The 21,126-nt window shown below is 38.5% G+C and overlaps 1 protein-coding gene across 1 annotated transcript; it reads right to left on the bottom strand.

Moving 5' to 3' along the window:
• Positions 1 to 2,879: 2,879 nt before the first annotated feature.
• On the bottom strand, positions 2,880 to 3,455 carry LOC149149952 (uncharacterized). Its single transcript, XM_089442638.1, has one exon. The coding sequence runs from the start codon at positions 3,453 to 3,455 to the stop codon at positions 2,880 to 2,882; it is 576 nt and encodes a 191-aa protein (XP_089298764.1).
• Positions 3,456 to 21,126: the final 17,671 nt, after the last annotated feature.

The following is a 21,126-nucleotide window of genomic DNA, read 5'->3' as shown; positions in this document are numbered from 1 at the left end:
GGGCTTTGCAACCTTTGTTTTTGAAAATCCGACTGTTACGCTCTTTCCAAACATTCCAAATTACAAAGCCTGGAACTAGGATCCTGGCTGTATTAATAATTTCATTCCCTGAAAAATTCTTTCTCCAATTCTTCAAAGTGTTGGAGATGCTGAGACCATCCCTATCTGTTTGTCTAAAGATTGAGGCCACCCAGTCCCAGACATTGGATGTGAAAGGACAGAGGTTGAGAAGGTGCTCCATCGTTTCCTCATGTGAGCCACATAGGTAACATTTAGAAGGGCCAATGAAGCCCTTTTTTTGGAGATTCTCCCAGGTCAGGATTTTCCTTTGGTGCACTAGCCAGATGAATATTTTTATTTTCATCCAGTAGGGGCTCTGCCAAAGTTTCCTCCAAACTTGATTGGGATTTCTATAGTTAAATCCTGTAACTTCCTGTTTAGCTTCTTTGAGGTTAAAGTTGCCTTCGGTGTTCTTTCCCCATCTCAATTGGTCAAGTAGGGAGGAGACTAGAATCCTTCTATGCTCTAGTTCCTGGTTGAGCTCTTTTTCCATGGTGTTCATAGGACTTTCATCATTGTGGCCTAGATCCTTCCACTTCCTCCATTTTCCATTGTTCCTGTCCTGGTCCCAGAAATATTTGACCATGAGTAGACCTTTGTTATCTGTGTCACGCTTGAGAGCCGCTAATTCCTCCTTATATATATTGGGTTCTTGTTGCCAGTTGTCCTCCCAAAATCGTGCAAGATTTCCTGCCTGAATTTCCCAGAAGCTATGCTGCTGCACTAAACTTTTGTTTTCCCAAGCCAGGTTCCAAATATGGGAGCCTCTGATTTGCCCTGACATTCTGATGTGATCCTTCTCCTGCCAATGCTTTGCATATTTTTGCTTCCAAATCTTAGCCCAAGGAGCTGTCGATTCCTTAATCCAACACCACCAAAGTTTGGCTCCTGAAACTCTATTGAGGGTTTCAGGGTCTTGAAGCCCCAGGCCACCATGGCTTTTGGGCCTACATATCTTGTCCCAAGCAACTAAGGCCCACTTCTTTTTCTCTTCTCCTCTGCCCCATAGAAAATCCCTTTGAATGCTCCGAATTTGCTGCTTAATCCCTTTAGGAGCTGGAAGAGCTGAAAACATGAAGATGGGAATTGCCTGCAAGATTGCTTGTGTGAGCACTAGGCGTCCTGCCAAGTTTAGTGCCCTGCATGTCCATTTTCTAACCTTTATTTAATATTGGCTCCCATACTTTCTTGCTGAGAGGTTTGTCAATGAGAGGTATTCCCAGATACTTGGAAGGTAGCTGCTCCCTTTGGAAACCAAGAATTCTAGTAATATTTCTCTAAATAGCGATATTAGTGTTAAAGAAAAAGACTTTGGATTTGTTGAGGTTTACCTCTGTGCCTGTTGCCCTAGCAAAGTCGTTTAAGATTTGTTTAATCTCTCTGGCTTCCCTGACTGTGGGTATGCCCTATAGCATAGTGTCATCCACAAATTGTTGATGAGTGTTTGCTGCTCCATCCAAGGTGAGCTTGATACCCTGAATGCGTCCTTCAACATTTGCCATTTTAATTGCTCTGCCTAGCCCTTCCATCATGAGAATGAAGAGGAAAGGTGAGAGTGGATCTCCTTGTCTGAGTCCTCTGGAGGGTGTGAAGGTTCTTGATGGCGCTCCATTAAGTAGTATAGAAAAATTGGTTGTGGTGACAAGTGCCATAACCCATCCTATCCAATTTTGGTCGATGCTGTATGCTCTTAGAATTGCTTTTATATAAGGCCAACTTAACTTGTCATAGGCTTTTGCAAGGTCCAACTGAATGATCATGCCCCCCTGTTTGTTTCTTTTGAGAGAATGCACCACCTCATGAGCTTGGATGATATTATTGAGGATTTGTCTTCCTTCCACATAGCTTGTTTGCTCCTCCGAGATGAGAGAAGGTAGAAGGGGGTTAAGTCTATTGGCTATCACTTTGGAAATAATTTTGTACACCACATTACATAAGGCTATGGGTCTAAAACCATCCAGAGTCATGGCATTTTCTTGTTTTGGGATTAAAGCTATGAAGGTAGCATTGAGAGCCTTTAGAACCTTTTTGGATTTTCTTGAGTCTTCCACAGCCTCAAGGATATACTGTTTGATTATATCCCAGCAGGCTTTGAAGAAGTCTACATTGAACCCATCCAGGCCTAGAGCTTTTTCATTTTGCATTTCGTTGATCACTCCATTGACCTCCTCTTCCAACACTGGCCTATTGAGATTATGGTTGTCCTCTCTGGTGACCAACTGGGGGATGAACTGAGTAAAGTGGTCAATGAACCTGGATCTATCCTCTAGAGGTTCCTCTGCAATGTTGAGGAAGTGTTGTACAAGGATTGATTCCATTTCATTATGGGCTTCAATCTCTCTTCCTTGAGAATCTCTGAGTTTTGTGATTCTGTTGTGTGCCCTGTGAGCCATGGTGGATCTATGAAAGAATTTTGTGTTCCTTCCTCCCTCTCTGATCCACTGAATCCTTGATTTTTGTCTCCAGAAGATTTCCTCTTGCAAGTATCGCTCTTCCCATACTTCCTGCAAAGAGTCAGTTGACCTTTGCCTCTCCTCGTTAAAGCCATCTGTGATGTTGATCTAATTGATCTCCTTGAGCTTCTGTTCAGCTTCTCTTTTGGCCTTGAAGATATCACCAAAATCTTTTCTATTCCAAACTTTAAGTTTGGATTTGATGTGTTTGAGTTTCTATTGGAGCATGTACATTTTAGTGCCTTGAATGTTCAGATCCTCTTTCCACCATTTTTCAATATTACTGCTGAAATTGGGGTGAGTGAGCCAGGCATTCTCAAACCTGAAAGGTCTGTTTCTTGGTTTACCCATGAAGGTGGCTTCCAGCTATACAGGCCAGTGATCTGATCCTCCAAAAGGCAGAATAGAAGCTGTCATGGCAGGGCCTGTAAGAAAGAGGTCCTCTGAAATAATGAATCTGTCAAGTTTGGAGGCGACTTGAGAGTCTCCTCCCCTCTTGTTGTTCCAAGTGAAAGTTCCATTTATTGTTTCTGTATCCACAAGCCCCATCTTTGTTATGAAGTTCTGAAAGGCCATGGAGTCTCTTCCTAGCTGTCTAATACCACCTTTTTTCTCTGAGAGAGATCTTATCATGTTGAAATCTCCTGCAACTATCCAGGGCATATTGGGGTGTCTTGCTCTTAGATCCTCAAGGGAGGTGAGAAGATTGAGTTTGTCTGCTTGCCTTTGAGGTCCATAAACATTTGTGATCATGTATATTTCCTTATCACCTACAGGTTGACAAACCACAGAAAGATAGTTCCTTGATGCTTCAGCATCCAAGATCCCAAATTTAAGTGGGTCCCACAGCGTAAGAACCCCCCCCGCCGAGTTGTTTGCTTTAACCTCTAGATACTCATACTTGATTAGCCACTTATTGTGAATCTTTCTGATCTTGTCCATCGAACATTTCGTTTCCTGAATAAAAATCATATATGGTTTCTCGTCTTTCATTATATTACTAAGATTTCATTATTTCCTTCTATTTCCTATACCTCTAATATTCCAGGCTGTAAGCTTCATTAAGAAAGGTTATTGAAGGAATAGTTGGTAAGATATTTCATCTTACCTGAGTTAATCAGTAGCTTTCCACATTCGTTTAGCAGTTCACTCTATCTTTTCTTCCCCTTTTCCTTCTTGAGTTCTTTGAAGATTGTGCATGTACATTATCCACATTTTGACCCCACTATGTTCCTGGCTATCATGATTTCTTTTGACTCCTGCACTCTTCGCTTGTGATCTCCAAAGAAAGAGTTGTTGCACCCTGTCATAATCCTCCTTAGGTAGGGATTCCACTCCTATGGTCATCCCTTGCTCCAAAAAATTTTCTAGATCGAGATTTTCCTTATCTAAAATTTCCTGTAATTCATGGTCCTGTGTTCCCGCTTCACTTGGAGTCATCTCCTGGTCCCTACTTACTTCCATACTACTTGGTAGATCATCCTTTTGCTGGTCGTTTACTATGATGTCCTCCATGTCAGTTTCTTTATCCTTCTCATTGTTTGTTTGCTCCATCTCCTAGACAGTTTCCTTGTTGCCCTCTTCTTCCTCTAGGATTTTGAACTGATTGTGTTTTGAATGTTGATCCTCATTCATCTTCTTTTGTGGGTGTTTGCCTCCTTTCCCTTTGCTCCCAACTTTGGTGAAACCCTCGTGATTTTTATCCTCAGTAGATTTTACATTTCCTTCCATCTTGTTTATTGGGAAATCTCTGAACAAATTCCCATGCTCATGGCATTTGCGGCACCGAAATGGGATGTGCTCATAGTCCACCATCTGCACCCATTCTTCATCACATACTTCTAAAATTATCGCTTCCAGAATGGCTCCAAATAAGTCCATTTCCACACATATTTGAGCAAAGGAAGTGTATTTTCCTTTTAGAGTCGCATCTGAGATTTTTAGAAAATGTCCCAGCTTGTTGCCTATTGTTTTCAAAGATTCTGGTAACCAATAATCCAGAGGAAGGGAGTATAGTCTTATCCATACCAACACTGATGTGAATGTTTCACATTCTGGGACAAAATTCATCATCCATGGCCTCATATAGAGTCCCGCTGCAGCGTAGAAATATGACCCTCCTTCAAACACCCTATCTTTATCCTCTAGGCTCGTGAACACCACTGTGAAGAAGCCCTTAGAACCTAGATGTAAGTGTATTTCCCCCTTTGGCTTCCAATGGCTCCTTATCTAGACATGTAGCGCCCTCTCTGTCGGCCATAACCCCATAAACTTGCATATGATCGCATGTTCCGTCATATGATCCCTGTGCGCTTGAATCACTGGATCACTCAATATGACCCATGGTATCGTGCTTGATTTGGGTTTACAGGCCCCAGTTGATCTTGTGGAAGTTGGCTTTCCACTGCTACCCCCAATTGCCTTCTCCTTATTTGGTTCCGGTTGATCCTCTTCCAGTTCTTGATGTTCATTTCTTCCCAATGTTCCTTTGTTCCTGGCCTCTGATACCTTCTTCAGAGGTTCTTTAAAGAACTGCTTTCTGACGTCCTTATTCCTACTTGTAACTGCCTGACTGTAGGAGGGAGCAGCACTCCCTCTTTCGCATCCCGCCATGGTACCCAAAGTAAAACCCTAGCTCCAGCTTCAAACCCTAGCACAAGTTCGCTTCTCCCTCACAAACCTTCTCACAAGTTCCAATATCTCATGTAATTTGAGGTTTGTTTAGTGGTGCATTTTGGATATTTGCACTTGTTAGCTTTCCAACACACGGAAGAATGACAAACACATGGAAAAACATAGAAGCCTAGGACCTACATTGTATTTATTAACAAACTTGGAAATTTAGAATGAGTTTGTTGTTAGAGTCCTAGCAAATCAACTCAACATTACTTACTTAACTCTCCTTCAAAATTCCTTTTATTTACCTTGAAAATTGTTTTCACTTCTATGCGAAGCAAATTTATTAAATATTTGACTACCATTTTAACCTCACATCATACTTTATGAAATGGAAGCTATGGGAATGCAATGAATACCAAGAGGGTTTAGTAAACAATACTATTTGAGGGATTTTATTGTTTTGAATATTTCACACATGGATTATGTGATTAGATTGTAAGTATATTTGTAATGATTTATTTGAATGTTGATGTTATAGTTAGTTAATTTTGATTGGATTTATTACTCATTTCAAAGTCTCTTGATTTTAAAGTAAAGAATAAAGCAACCTACCTCCTACTCAAATGACTTGGAAAGACAAAGAGTCAACATAGACACACAAGGGTCAACAAAAACTTGGAAAAAAACTAAGAGATACAAATATATTTATGATATTTAAATTTTGACAAGAAATTATTAGACATTGTATCCATTCATCAAAAGTCCATCATTCGAACATTAGAATAGACATTATTTTACAACATCAATGATGAAATCTAGACATCATAGTTTAACACGGCAAATTAATGATTATACATAAAATCATATTTGTGATCTATATTAGATCGTTTGAAAATTTCAAAGTTACAAATTGAAATCACAAATATTTCTCTATACTAACATCATTGTGGCCAAATCCTTTCAAATCTATGCAAGACTATGTGGATTATGCATGAGGATGGTATTTATCTACATAATCAATTCAAACTTGCATGATGGAATTAGAACGATGATTGCTAGTCCCTCCCTTGCTAGAAAATGGTTAGCAAATAAAAGTTTTCACGTGTAGGATGATTAGTGGGACAAAAACATAGGCATGTAGCTCTCTCGATGAGCTCTGAATCATTATCAAAGGCTTTAGGAAGTTGACCAACGTATCTTTACAACAATATGCCAAACAATTTTAAAAAGATGGTTTATTAAAACTAGGTTTGGACATTCATGGACCCCCCAACAAATGGTATTATGAATAGCCATTTATGGAGTAACAAAATAAGGATTTCAAATGTGTTTAATGGTCAATCACCTTAACTATAAGTGGAATGTTCAACATTACAAATCAAGGTAGCTCCAAATGTTTCCTAATATTTTGAAGACTTGTTATTCTTTTAATACTTAATTAATTGGAGGTCATTTTTTCATGACAATTTAGCAGTAAAGGATTAATTGCATCACAATAGGTTAAGAACTAATTGTTGTGTGGTTTGTCACAAGACTAAATTGGTTAAGCATGTCTTTAGGATTGTGAAGTGGCCAACGAGTCTTGGACTTGGGTTGTGATGGGTTGTCATTGAGTTTAATATTCTCTATTTTCTCCCCTACATTACAAAGTTGTGTGTTCAAAGAGAAAAGGATGAATGGGAAGTAAGGGTATTATGTGGGATGTGATCTTCTTAACAAGCATTTATTTCTTATGAAACCAATGCTTTTGGTGGTTTTTTTTCATGAGATGAACACAACATTCCATTTAGAATAATATTTTGTGTGTTAATCAGATTCAACAATCCATTTATTAGTCAAGTTTGCTACTTTTATGAAATATGTAGATCGTGTTGGAATTATCGATGTAATATGTGAAAGTGGCCACAATCCATCCATATGTATCCTTAGTAATTGCAATCATGGTTTTTCTTCTTTATAATCAAATTTAATATATATGCTTAATAACCCTCTTAGATTGCGTTGCTCTTCTAGGGTTCCTCATGTATTTCTAAGGATTTTTATCCTCTTTAGAAAATTGATGCTTCCTTCTTAGTTTTTTTTTCTCATCTGTTCAAAATCCAACTCTATCTTCTTTTTCATTCTTTGCAATAATATTTCTATAGGGTTATGCTTTTGGCTAAGTCCTATGCTACCACAAAGACAAAAAAATATGATGCAATTTTCTTGGATGGTACTATTTTCTTCTTTAGTCTCTATAAAGAATTCCCTAAGAACTTTAAGAAGCCTTCTTCTATGTTAAACCTAATGACCTCATAATAGATCTTTCCCCTATTCAATAGAGCTACTTACATTTTGGCAATATAGAATAACTATATATGCAATGATTGTAATATGAAGAGTTGTATCTTCGAGTCTTTCTTTCCTTGCCTTTAATGTATTGAAGTGCTTGTAGGAGGAACAATTTGCATTAGGGATCTTCTAGATAACAATGTTGACAAAATTTATAATGCACATCTAATTATACACTCTAAATATGGATTTGAACTATTGTGCCAAATCCTTGATCAATTTTGTATTTCAAGTTTTTTGGATCAAGTACATGAAAAAATATTCCAATATATTGTCTATATGACACTTACGATATAAATACAATCTTTGATGGAGACCCTATTCATGATTTTCTTCGATTGTTTCCTTTACTTCTTATTGAAAATTCTTCTTAGGGTGCACATATGGCGGTGCACTATTCATGGCCTTACTAGTTTTGAGATGTGTTGATAGCAACTCTACAACATTTGGAAGCATTTCTCATGTTCCAAGGGTTACTTGTTTTGTAGTGGATGCACTCTACATATTGTGATGTTATATCCTAGGGTTCGGTTCATAATATCTATTTATATGAGGAAGCTATGTGCTTGCTTACCCTTTTTGATGAAGCTTCTACTCATAGGTTGAAAAGATCTCTTACAGTACCTCCAAATTCTTCCAAGAATGAATCTTGGTCTTTTACAATGGATTTGTTCTTTCCATGTTATGATGTTGGTCTTTATTAGATGTACCAATTTTTAACCCTTCAACCTCAAGGATATCTTGAGCCATTCTTTATACCTTCTTATTGAGGATTTTTCTTATGGTGCACATACTATGCATATTGGGCCTCACTGGTTTTGAGATGTGTTGATATCAACTACACCACATTTGGAAGCATTTTTCATGTTCCAAGAGTTGGTAGTTTTATAATGGATGCTTCCACTAATTGTGAGGCTCTATCTCAAGATTTGGTTCATAGTTACACTTGTGGACCTACAACCACCTATTCGTTTGAGGGAGCTATGTGCTTTCTTTAATGTAGATTCTACTCACGGGTCCACATGATTCACTACACAACTTATAGAATCTTACACAGATGAATCTCACTTTTTTGCAATGGATCTCTACTTTCCACATTATAATGTTGGCCTTTATTAGAGTACTATTTTTAGCCACTTCAATGTAAAGGACAACTTGAGCCACTCTTTGTACCTTCAATCAATTAGCATGTTGCAATGTTTTCTTTTATGATGTTAGCTTACTCTAGATGCTTTTCATTTCATCACTTTCAAAAGCCCAACTCCCAACATTAACTTCACTACACTTTCTATTGACACCACCATCACTAAGTTGTGGAACATTGCTGGTACTTTCTATTGACACCATCATCACTAAGTTGTGGAACAATGTTGGTATAAACCATATGAACTTTAAGGGAGGTGGATCGGCATCTTACTCAACATTAAGGGGGGAAGTGAATCCTATGTTATAAATACTTTCATCCATATCCCCTTGTTTCATTCAATGGGTGAAGTAAATCCTTTGTAATGACTTCTCTTCATGGCCCCCTATTCAATGCAAGGGGGGATGTTGAAATTGTGTAATTTGTACATGTGGCCATGGTCCATACATATGTATTAGTAGTGTACTTGTAATAATGGTTAAGGCCATGCTTTGTTCTTTTAGTGTATTACTACATGTCTTCAAGATTGACCTAGTCAACTTTGATATGTAGGCTAAATAACCCTACTTGTTCATGTAGGCGAGGGATTCTTGTTTAAAAGCTATTTGACTCCTATATATAATAATCTTGATTTACAATGTAATATATGTAGCATCCTCCACCATATGCACCAAAACAAAAACAAAAAACACAATCATAAAAAATACATAATATCAAAATGGACCATGATAAACCATAGAACTATAAACTATAGACTTTAGAGTCATGTATGAGAAGAAAAAGACAAACTTCCTACCTAATGTTGTTACATGGGGGGTTTAAAAAAATGTTGAATTTGATGTTCACAATTATTTCCATTTGACAACCCACTCTTTGTTTGAAATATTCAATTTCAATCTTGATTTTGGTGTGAAAATGCCTTGTTGGAGTGATTTAAAATTATTTGGAAGTCTTTTGTTGGACATTTGCAAGTTACAATGATGAAAACAAATCATTGTGGTCTTGACAACATGCATTTTGTTTCTAACAAAATTTTGAGAATTTTTCTTTATGTCAATTTCTTAACTTAAACTTAAGTCAAAGTGAGTTGATTGATTCATTTTCTCATTAAGTATGACCTGCAAGTAACTCAAGTTATTGTTGATCCAAATTATTATGGATAAGACTTAAGAGTAATGATGAGGTCTACATAAGCTCAAGGTCCTAGATATCGCTTCCATTTAAACTTTCAACATATAAACTAATTTCCTATATTCATTTTTGAGTATTTATCTTCCTTGAATGTGATGCTCATTTTTTCCCAAGTTAACTAATTGTATATTGACCATTTGTTAACATAATGTCAAAAGAAGGCTTATACCATTTTTAACCTCTAATGCAAATCTTTTAATAAACAAATAGGGCAATAGATTGTTTTTGAAATAAAATTGTTTGTAGATGGTTGAACATGATATGGTTTAAATTCCCAATACGATAATACGTGATAGAATCAATGTTAATGTTTTGTTTATCTCATAGAAGTTTAAATGTAGGATATTGGACACTCTCCTCCCTCTATGTATCTTGTGTCCAACATATCAAACACTTAGACTTTCATTGTTCTGATATGCGATCCGTCTAGGTCAGCAATCGCTGCCAAGACTGCCCGCCGCCATGGCTGCACCAGGGGGTGTGGAGCCCTCTCCCACCCCTCCATTATCACCAGCAGAAGCCTTCCGAAGCCTGCTATCGCAGAAGGGGAAAAAACGACCTCATCCCGAAGTCCCGAAGTTTATCAAAAAGCTGGATGAAATCCCAGAAATCGCTTTGCCGGAAGACCAAACGATCAAAATCACCCTTGCCTTGGCTGACAGAGGTTTAGTGGGGCAATTTATGGGTCGGTGGCCAACAACAAAATCGACTGATGAATGGGTTCAACGAAACTGGAGGCCCCTGCTGCCCAACAATGTGATCAGCTACGCGGTTGGAAGGGGTTTTTTCATCTTCGAATTCACTACCAAGGAAGACCGAGATCTGGTGTTCAGAAACGACCCATATTTCATGGGAAACCAAGGTCTCTTTCTGAATAAATGGACCCCCGACTTCGACCCTTCAGTCGATGTCCCAAAGGAGGTCCCTGTTTGGGTTCGGCTTCCCAATCTGCCAATACACTGCTGGAGCTATCAATCCCTGCAAAAGATAGGAAACGGACTGGGCAGATTCATCGACAAAGCTGATAACAAGGGCCAATACACCTGCGCCAGAATCTGCGTGGAAGTTGACTTGGAAGCTGGACTGCCGGAAGCCATCAAACTTACAGTTGGAGATTGGCACCACTTCGAGAAGCTGGACTACGAGCAACTGCGTTTTAAGTGCAGAATCTGCCATGAGCACGGTCACTTTCAATGAAACTGCACCAAAGCATCATCAGGGGACAAAGTGGAAGAAGAAGGATGGAAGGAAATAAAAAAGGGTAAGGTAGTGTCAAAGCCAAATGAGCAGAAGCAGACAGAACCAAAGGGGAATCCCCAGTCCAATGACAAGACCAAACCAGTCTCAAATGAAGGCCCATCCTCAGGGGAAAGGTGGATGCCTCAGAGAACCATGAAGAAACTGAAGATTAGTCGAAGAAAGGGAAAGAGACTGAAGAAGAATCAAATGTCCCCCTAACAGAGGCAGATCAAGGGGGAAAAGCAGGCAACGACAAGCACATTAGTCTTGCATCTGACTCAGGGGAAGAATCAGAAGAAAGAGAATCCGAATCAGACAGCTCACAAATTTCTCCTATCAAATCAAACAGGGGCCGGAAATCCAAGAAGAAACAGAGAGAGGAGAAAACTTATTTGGATGTTCTCCAAGGCTCCCAGAAAACTCTCAAAGGAATGATGAACACCAGATCCAGGCGCAAGCATAACAAGTCTTCAAAAGGAGCCACTCCCCCTCAACCCAGTAAATAATGAAATACGTCTCCTGGAATTGCAGAGGATTAGGTAGCAGGCTGAAAGAAGAGGCCCTGAAAGACATTGTGAGGTTGCATTTGCCTGAAATCCTTCTCATCCAGGAGACAAAGCTGGAGGACACTCTCCTCCTCCAATCCAGCAAAACATTTTGGTGCAAAGGCCCTGGTAGAGCTGTAAGTGCTAGAGGCGCCTCTGGTGGGATTGCCTCCTTCTGGGACAGCTCCAAATATGACTTGATTCAAGAAGAAAGTTTCTAGCACTGGATTTTCACTCATCTCCTCCACAAAGACTCTAGTCAACAAGTAAGTATGTTTAACCTTTATGCTCTGGTCTCTCCAACAGAGAAAAAAATTTGTTGGGACTCGCTCCAGTCCTTTCTTTTATTGCACAACCCAGAAAACATCATTATTGCAGGGGATCTGAACGTTACTCTAGCCACTGAAGAGAAACAAGGTGGTTCCCCTGTAAGGGATCCAGCTAGAGAATGGGTAGAAGATATAATGATTGGCTAGAATCTGGAGGACATCAAACCATCAGCTGGGAAATACACTTGGTCTAATAAAAGATTAGGTCCCAGCCATATAGCTGCTCGTTTGGACAGATTCCTCATCCAAGCCTCCTTTCTTACTAATGGTCTAATGGCCTCATCCAAAATTCTTCATAACCGCACCTCTGATCATAAACCCATTAGTCTCGAGCTCTCCATGGATGGCTTTCTTGGCCCCATTCCATTTAGATTTAGCCCTTTGTGGATTCAGCAAGAGGGTTTCAATGAGGTGGTTTCTGAAGTCTGGAGCCGGAAAATCCTGGGATCCCCTTTCTTTGTGTGGGAAGAAAAGTTGCGGGCTCTTGAGAGAAGACTCAAGGAGTGGGCTAAAGCCTTGAAAACACCTGCTACCAAGAGAAAAGAGTCTTTAGAAAACCTGGCTGCCCTCCAATCATCAATGGAGGATTCTGTTATTACCCAAAGTCTGCTCCAAAAAGAAGTTGAGCTGCAAAAAGCCCTTCATAAAGCTAGTAGGGACGAAGAGGAGTATTGGAGACAAAAATCCAGAAACTTATGGTTACAGGCCGGCGACAAAAATACTAGTTTCTTCCACAAGCATGCCGAAGCTCGGAAGCAATTCAAAAATGTTTCAGAAATCCGCTCCCAAGATGCAGTGGTTAAAGATTTTGAAGGCATCAAGAGAGCAGTCGTCTCCTTTTTCAAAGATCTCTATTCAGCGCCTGATGACCCGCCTATAGATCCTCAAGCCTATCTGTATAATCTTATCCCCTCCTGTGTGCAAGACTCTGTCAATAATATGCTGACTACTTCGATCAGCATGGATGAGCTCAAGAAAGCCTTGGATTGCATGGAACCGGATAAGGCGCCAAGGCCTGATGGGTTCATTGCTAGGTTCCTTCAGTCTTGCTGGCCAACTATCAATAAAGACCTCCTGAGAATGGTTAGGAAGTCCCAATATTGTGCAAAGATAGGAGGAAGTACCAATTCAACCTTCCTTGCATTGCTTCCGAAAGAGAAAGGAGCTTCAGATTTCAGTAGATTTCGTCCCCTTTCGCTGTGTAATACTAGCTATAAACTGATTACCAAAATAATATCCATTCGTCTCAAGAATATTCTGCCGGACATCATACCGGAGAACCAAGGAGGATTCATCAAAGGGAGAAAGATACTGGATAATATTGTGCTGGTTCAAGAGGCAGTTCATTCAAGTGGCCAGAGAAAAGAGAAAGGAATGGTAATAAAACTCAATTTGGCTAATGCCTTTGACAGGGTGAGGCATGACTTCCTGTTTTCTGTTATGACGAAAATGGGCTTCTCAATAACCTTCATAAATTGGGTGACCTGCATTGCCTCTCCTTGGATTGAACCGTTGGTAAATGGTCGTTCTACTGAATTTTTTAAAGCATCCAGGGGATTAAGACAAGGTTGTCCACTATCCCCTCTTCTCTATGCTATTCAAGCCTCAGTGCTCAGTTTCCAGCTTGACTTTTGTCAGCAAGTCCAAATTCTGCCAAGCCTCAGAATGGTGCACAATGTCAAAGACATAAACCATGCCCAATTTGCCGACGATACTCTGCTCCTAGGTGGAGCGAGCATTAATTCGGCCAGATCTTTTAAAAAGGAACTGGACATTTATAAGGAAGCCTCCGGCAGCAAGATAAACTATTCAAAAAGCACAATCTTTGGCTGGAACTGCTCAGCCAAAGATCTGGCTGACATAACTAGGCTCCTTGAGATGAAAGTCTGTCAGACCTGGGAATCATTCAAATATCTTGGGATCCCAATTTTCAGAAAGTTACACACTGGATGCCCCTCTTAGACAAGCTTAAGCTCAGAATACAAGCCTGGGGAGCCTCCTGGCTGAACACTGCTAGGAAAATAATTCTTATAAAATATGTCCTAATAAGCATGCCTCTTTTTCAACACTCCATTCTCCTGGCCCCCAAAACCTTTCTCAGTAAAATGGATGGTATGCTGAGGAGATTCCTTTGGGAAGGGGGGAAAAATAATGAAAGAAGACTTCATTTAGTCAATTGGGATACCATTAAGAGACCAATCATGGAAGGAGGTCTGCAAATGAGAGACTTGGCTGCACAAAATCTCGCTCTAGGCTCTAAAATTCTGTGGAATATTGTGGCTGGGAAAATAAGATGGAGCAAGAAAGTACTGTGGAAGAAATATTTTCAAGGTCAGTGTTTGAGATGTTTGGACCTGCCACCAAAAACCACCAAAGGTTCCCCAATTTCCAAGCTCTGTATCGCAGATCTGGAGAACTTCAGTCCCAATCTCTACCGGATCCCAGGTAATGGGAAAAAAATCAGAATATGGGAAGATCAGATTCTTGGAGACCAGCTGCTACACCATATAGAAGGCTTGGAAAATATTAAATTATGGCTGCAGTCCAACAATAAGGAAACCCTTTGGGACATATCCACCTGGACGGAGGATGCTGGTAGAAGGTGGGACAGCTAGAACCTAGGAGAGGTACCACATCGTCTGCAATCTGAAGATTCATTACTATTAGACAAACTCCAAGGAAAATCCCCCTTGTCAGCAACAGCCAAGGACAAAAGAGGGTGGGGCTCCCATTCTGGTTCTTTCTTGGTTGCTAAAGGATACAAAAGGTTGATTGTTGTTCCTAATGTCCCTCCACACCCAACGCAATGGAAATTCATTTGGGGCTTCCCTTCGCTCCCAAAAATAAACTTCTTCTGCTGGACACTAGCTCACAACAGTATTCTCACAGGAGATAACCTGAGAAAACGTGGAACGGAAGGGCCATCCAGATGCCCATTATGTATGTCAGAGGAAGAAACAGCTGATCACCTGTTGTTGCTGTGCCCTTTTGCCAAAGCAGTTTGGAAGGGGGTTCTGAGATCAAGGGCGGACAAGGTTGAGCTGCCAAGAAATATGCCAAACCTGTTTCACGAGTGGGCCAAGCTATCGTCGTTCTGCCTCAATAAAGAAAACCTGCTTAAGACTGCATGGATGTGGATCCCTAAATTCACCTGCTGGAAGTTATGGCTGGAAAGGAATAACAGATTATTCAGAGGAGAAATCTGCACTTCAAACAACGTTATATCCAAAATTAAAGCTATTCTGGGAGAGACTTTGGAAGCTATGTCGGCCTTAAGGAACGAAGCGATTCTGGACAGTGAGGAGGAGCTTTGGCTGAAAGATATTGTTCCAAATAATCAAACCAATCCTATTTCTCCGGCCTCTTGCCATGCTATGTGGGAAATATGTCTGGAAGAACAGGAGTTTCTAAAGTGGCGATCGGCTCTAGATGACCACTGTCTATTCTTCGACGGGGCCTCTAAAGGCAACCCTGGAGCTGTGGGTGGGGGTGGAATTCTGCTGAATCCCGATGGCACTACATTGCTCAGGTATCATTGGGGTCTGGGATTCGAATCAAACAATAGAGCTGAGGCTCTGGCTTTGTGGCAGGGGCTGACTCTGGCTCTTAATCAGAACATTCAATCTCTAATGGTCTTCGGAGACTCTCGGCTTATCATTCAAGCAATGAACTCACTCTCGAATCCTTTGCAGATACATTTAGTCCTCATTCTTAAGAAAATTAGATCCATGCTGGCCAAGTTTCGAAAAATTTCCTTCTATCATATACTGAGGCAGCTGAATTCACAAGCCAATTTGGAAGCCAATCTTGGCTCAGCCAGTAGCCAAAGAACCCTTTCAGTCAACTCTGAAGAATCTCTCTGCATCATCCCTTAATATTCTTAACACCCTCTCTCTCAGGAAATCTGTTCACTCTGATGCATTGGGGATCTGCTCCTGAACTAGTAACATTGGCTCTGCATCAGGCTATTGCTGAGCTAGTAACCAGATCGTCTGTTTCTGACTCAGTTGCCCTCTCTAGCACCAGGCTCCATGGGTAGGTAATCAAGAAAAGAATGATGCTCTAGAATCTCTGTCCCTAGCAGGCTCTGTAAGCTCTGTCCCCAGCTGAAGCATGCGCCAGAGGATGAATATCTGAAGTTAAGTAAACAAAAAGCCAAGCTGGTCTATTCACAGGAAGGGTTCATCATGAAAAAAGGAGGGAATTATTGGGCAGCAACTGATTCGTTTTCCAGACATGACCAACCCCAAACTGAAAGATGTTCTTTCCTGTGTCGACTTGGATGTTGTGAGTTTGAATGAAAGGATGTATCAGCATTTCCCTGTTACAGGAGTGGAGTTTGATGAATTAATTCTCGGTTCTCTCCTGCTGACGAGTGGCTGTATTCTGTTCTGTGGCGCAAATACAATCAACAAACCTGTAGGAGGTAAAGTTCAGAATCTCATTTGTAGCTGAAATCATTGCTTTGGGTATGAAATCCAAGGATTTGCAGTTGCAGTAGCCCATTTTCGTAAATCCAAACAGTGGCGCAGAATTTTCTAAGCCCGTTCCTTCTTCAGTTCATCCAGAAAGCGGTTGGTACTTCATTTGCCTGTGGACTTAGTGGAAGGACGAGGAGCAAGCATTGGTCCTTATCGCTGGACAGAGCAGCAAAATGGACAGAGCAAACTCTTAAATGGTTGATTTCCCTGACACTAAATGACGGCCCAGACAAGTCCGGCAGTTCATAGAGCCTTAAAGCAGGGATTCTGCGAAATAACTTCTCCAAAGGGCGATCCAGTGTCAAAGCATCTCCATGGACCTGATGTAACAAAGAGCAAACCCTCTCTGTGTAGCAAGAAAACCTGAGTGATAAGAAAAATTGGGGAAATTGATCTCTGTGTAATAAGTACGCGGCAGCTGTTTTGCCGCCTTTCAAAAAAAATTAACTGTTACAGTCAAAAAAAAAAAACATTAACCTAAGTGTGTTTTGACTTTTCGAACGCACGAGACAAAAAAAAAATGTTCAAAAAGTTAAAATATATATGTGTTTGTGTGTGTGTGTGTGTTTCTAAGTGTCAATAAATGTGTCCCTAAGTGATTATGATGGCTATATCTATATGTTAAAGTATTTTAAATATTTATGTTTATTTTTTATTTTTGTAATATTGTGTGTGATGGAATACACATTGGGTTGTGACTTTGAAATTAGATTATTATTTTTATTTATTATATTAAAATGGAGGCATTTACAATTTGATATATGAATTGTTTAATTGTTCTATTTTTTGGACTTATTTTAATAGTTAAGATTATTTTCATTTAATTTTTTATTCTATTTGAATTAGATTTGTTGTCAATATTTTTTTAGTGAACATTTCACTCATCATCAAAATGTCAAATAATTAAAATCTTCTTCACAAGATAGCTATTTTATAAAAGGAGATATTAACATGTTAGTACACTTTTTCTAGACAAATACAAACAAGAGACACCCCGTGAGATTTGAGAAACTAAGAGGCCTTACATTGTTGTTGCAAACAAAATTCTAAAATATAACCTTGCATAATATGTGTATAACTATGTATAAAAACAACCTTACTAGCAAGATTCTCCAAATAAAATTTTAGTGATATATCTCTTAGAGAAAAAGAATACCAAAAATTACTATTCACTTACCTAGTATTTATTGAATTAGTTTAACTTTTTGAACATCTAACAACCATCTAAAACTAAAGCTTGATAACAATGGCATGACCTTAGTAAACTCACATCAATGTTAGAGGTCAAAGGGTTAGCAAAAGGCATACATTATAAGCAAAAAATACTCATCAAAACAGAATGATGATAGATAAAGGATACTAGGTAAGGCATTTTAAAAATACAAAAATAAGATACATATAACGAATGAATTAGCAAAATAAAATTGGTTTAAAAAGTTAATTCAGTGTAGTTGAAATAGTTGGGACAAATGTTGATATCCTCCTCGCACACATCAAGTTATAATTAAGTTTTAGTTTCTACAATTTTGTATTTGTATCTTATAACAAACTTCATACTTCTATGTTTTGATAGGTTATTGATAAAACTCTTCAGTTAAGGAAGATATCTTCATTAACTCCAAGACATATTTCTCAAAGATCGAGGAATCACATGCGATCTCGAACATACAATTTTAAATCAGATAGTCCCAAGGTAAGGGATAAATTGTTTTCCATTTGAACATTTATTTTTAGTGTGTTTAGCTATCATTATTTAGTCTATCATGTAAATTTTTCTTACTTTTCAATTATAAAATGTGGTAGACAAATGCTTAAAGCTTCTAATTTGAAGTGATCAATTTGTTTTCAAAGTTATTTTTATTTCAAATTTTATAGATAGGAAAAACTTAAATTAAAAAAGAATTCAATATGTTAAATTATCTATTAAAGATGTAATATTAATAAAAAAATTATAAATTATAAGTTTAAATCCAATTAAATTTTTCAAAATTACAACCTAATTTTTCATTTAAATTTTAGAAAAAAACATAACTATACTAATTTTTCATCTAAATATTTTAGAAAGAAATATAATTGAAAAAACTTAATACACATACCAAATTTGAAATTAGAATCAACCGATTCTTTTCCTATAATACACAATGAAAACATAACATCAACATAGATCTTCTACCTAACCCGAAAAAAGGCTATATTAGTTTTCGCAGTTCTATATTTCACTAATTTATTATCTATATTTGTGGGTTGCAGGTATCATTTTACAATGGGTCTGAAGAAGCACTTTGTAATTCTGATGCAAATGCAATATTCATTCCAAGGGAGAATCCAAGGGCTCTATTTATTCAACAGTCAGACCAATCTCCCTCTACTAACAATGTAACGAACCAGCATCGCCGGTCAAAAATAATGGTAAGTTGAGTTTCGAGGAATATTGATGTTTCCTGACTTTAAAATATGTCATTTCCAATCGGGAATATTTTGGGATATCTTTAAATATGGCACCGACTCAAAACAATTACATTATGTAGATAGACACAATATTTAAAACTCACTAGGAGCTTGTTGAGCGTATGTGATTGCCAGTTACGACTATATTAAATATGAGGTAGTAATCTTAAACTAGAATTCAAAATCATATGAAGAACGTTTTTGTGTTTCTGAAATACTAGCCTATGAAAAGACAGCACTTTTCACATCAAAATACTTCCACTTCTTTCCAACTCCCACATTAGACAAGTCCAAAGTGAAGCCTAATGCATCTCTAAATTTTTTAGCCCGTACCTGTAATGTACTTATTTTCAGAGCTGGGACCTACTGCCAAACAGGTTATCTTTGAATGACAGGCTATCCTTGAATGTTACAGTAATTAAATTTATAGCTGCAACAGAAGTAAAACGTGTTTCCAATGTCCATTGTCCAATGCGTTCACATGTAGCCTAACAAACAAGGGACCAAGGGTTGGAAGAACATATTTGAAACTGTCTCCTTTGATAATGTGCTGTCCAAGAGAGAGATTTGTTTCGCAACCAACTTTGCCTTATTCATTTAATCTAGCTCCAAAATGAGCTTGCCTTCCTTTCCTTTGCCATGATATGTAAGAGTCATATTAATAATCCCACATCCACTATGTTCTTTTCCTTCTTTATTTTATATTCTTTAAATAAGAGATCATAAGCATGGAAGAGTTATGCTAATATATGTGAACTAATTGAAGGTTATCCCCTTGGAGTAATATGGGAGGTTGCCCCCTTATAACATCTTCTTTTACTTCGTTACTTGTTGTTCCTTGATGGTTCAACTTCATTACTAGTTGATGGTTCAATACTTGTTTGATGGTTCAGCTTCATTACTTCCTGTTCCTTGATCATTTCAATAAGTTAACTTCATTGATAGTTCAATAACTTAATACTTATTGTTCTTTGACAGTTCACTATTAACAACTTATTCTTCACACGTTATTAACAACTTATTTCTTCACACGTTGTTAATTTCTTGATACTAAATGTTAATGGCATATTTATATTCATATCTTTCCAGGATTTCCCCAAATAAAATGACAAAACAGTTCAAGGGTGAATTATATTCCATCCTCCAATGTAATTCCAAAATGACAAAACAGTTCAAGGGTGAACTATGTTTCATACTCCAATGTAATTCCAAAATGACAAAACAGTTCAAGTGTGGAAGGAAATGACAACAGTTTGTCAAGGCTAAACTATGTTTCATCCTTCAATGTAATTCCATGAAAGATTTGCATGTTAAGGTAAAGGCACATAAACTAGCAACAATAGGAAAGTGTGGCAATTGATGGATGAATTTGCATGGGTTTTCCACAATCTACTTCATGGGCTGCCACCAAAGAGGGGACAACAACACATCATTGCCCTGGTACAAGGGGTCCAAACGATTCAGTGTTCCCCATACACGTACCCGAAGATTTTAAGGACAATATAGAAAAATAGTGCACCATTAGTTGGATATGGACCATATAGTACCTAGTAAAAGTCCTTTGAATCCCCTAATATTCTTAGTAAGAATGAAGGATGGCTCTTCCGTATGTGCATTGACTATAGCAAATTAAACAAGAGGACCATTCAAAATAGATTCTCATATAGATGACCTACTCATCAAATTGCGTGGGGCATAAGTATTTACAACAACTGATATCAGATCTATATATCACTCGTAAGTGAGAGGGAATGTGACCTATTCAAGGCAGCATTTAGAACTCATTGTGGCCCCTATGAGTTTCATGTGATGCTATTTGCGCTAACCAATGTACTGGCCTGATTCCAAAATAAGATGAGCTGGATATCCTTTGACAATAATCTTCATTTATTGCAAAAGTATTGAAGAGCATTTGCATCATTTGAAAATTGTTTTAGAACTCCTATGAATTAACTCTTTATTTGCAAAGTAATCAAAGTGCGAGTTTTCAAAGAATGCACTTTATACTTGGAAGTTGGGTCACATTATAGGTAAGGATGGAATCAGTTTATCTAGCAAAGTTTCAAGCCAATATTAATTGGCCCACTCCATAGAATGTGACACAATTGAAAGGGTTTAATAGACTATGCAACTTACATAGAAAATTTATTATGGGATTTGGAGGCCTTATGGCACCCCTCGCTGATCTTACAAAGGAGGACAATTTCAAATGGACAAGAGTTGCACAGAATGCCTTTCAAGATATGAAGAAGGTATTGACCTCCAGCCCCATACTCACACTCCCAA

Source organism: Pinus tabuliformis, chromosome 9 (genome assembly GCF_031772625.1).
Source record: "Pinus tabuliformis cultivar Carrire ecotype Pingquan chromosome 9, CPIR1, whole genome shotgun sequence".
Classification (NCBI taxonomy): domain Eukaryota; kingdom Viridiplantae; phylum Streptophyta; class Pinopsida; order Pinales; family Pinaceae; genus Pinus; species Pinus tabuliformis.
Note: the sequence above shows the minus strand (reverse complement) of the source record. Positions and strands in the feature narration are given on the sequence as shown.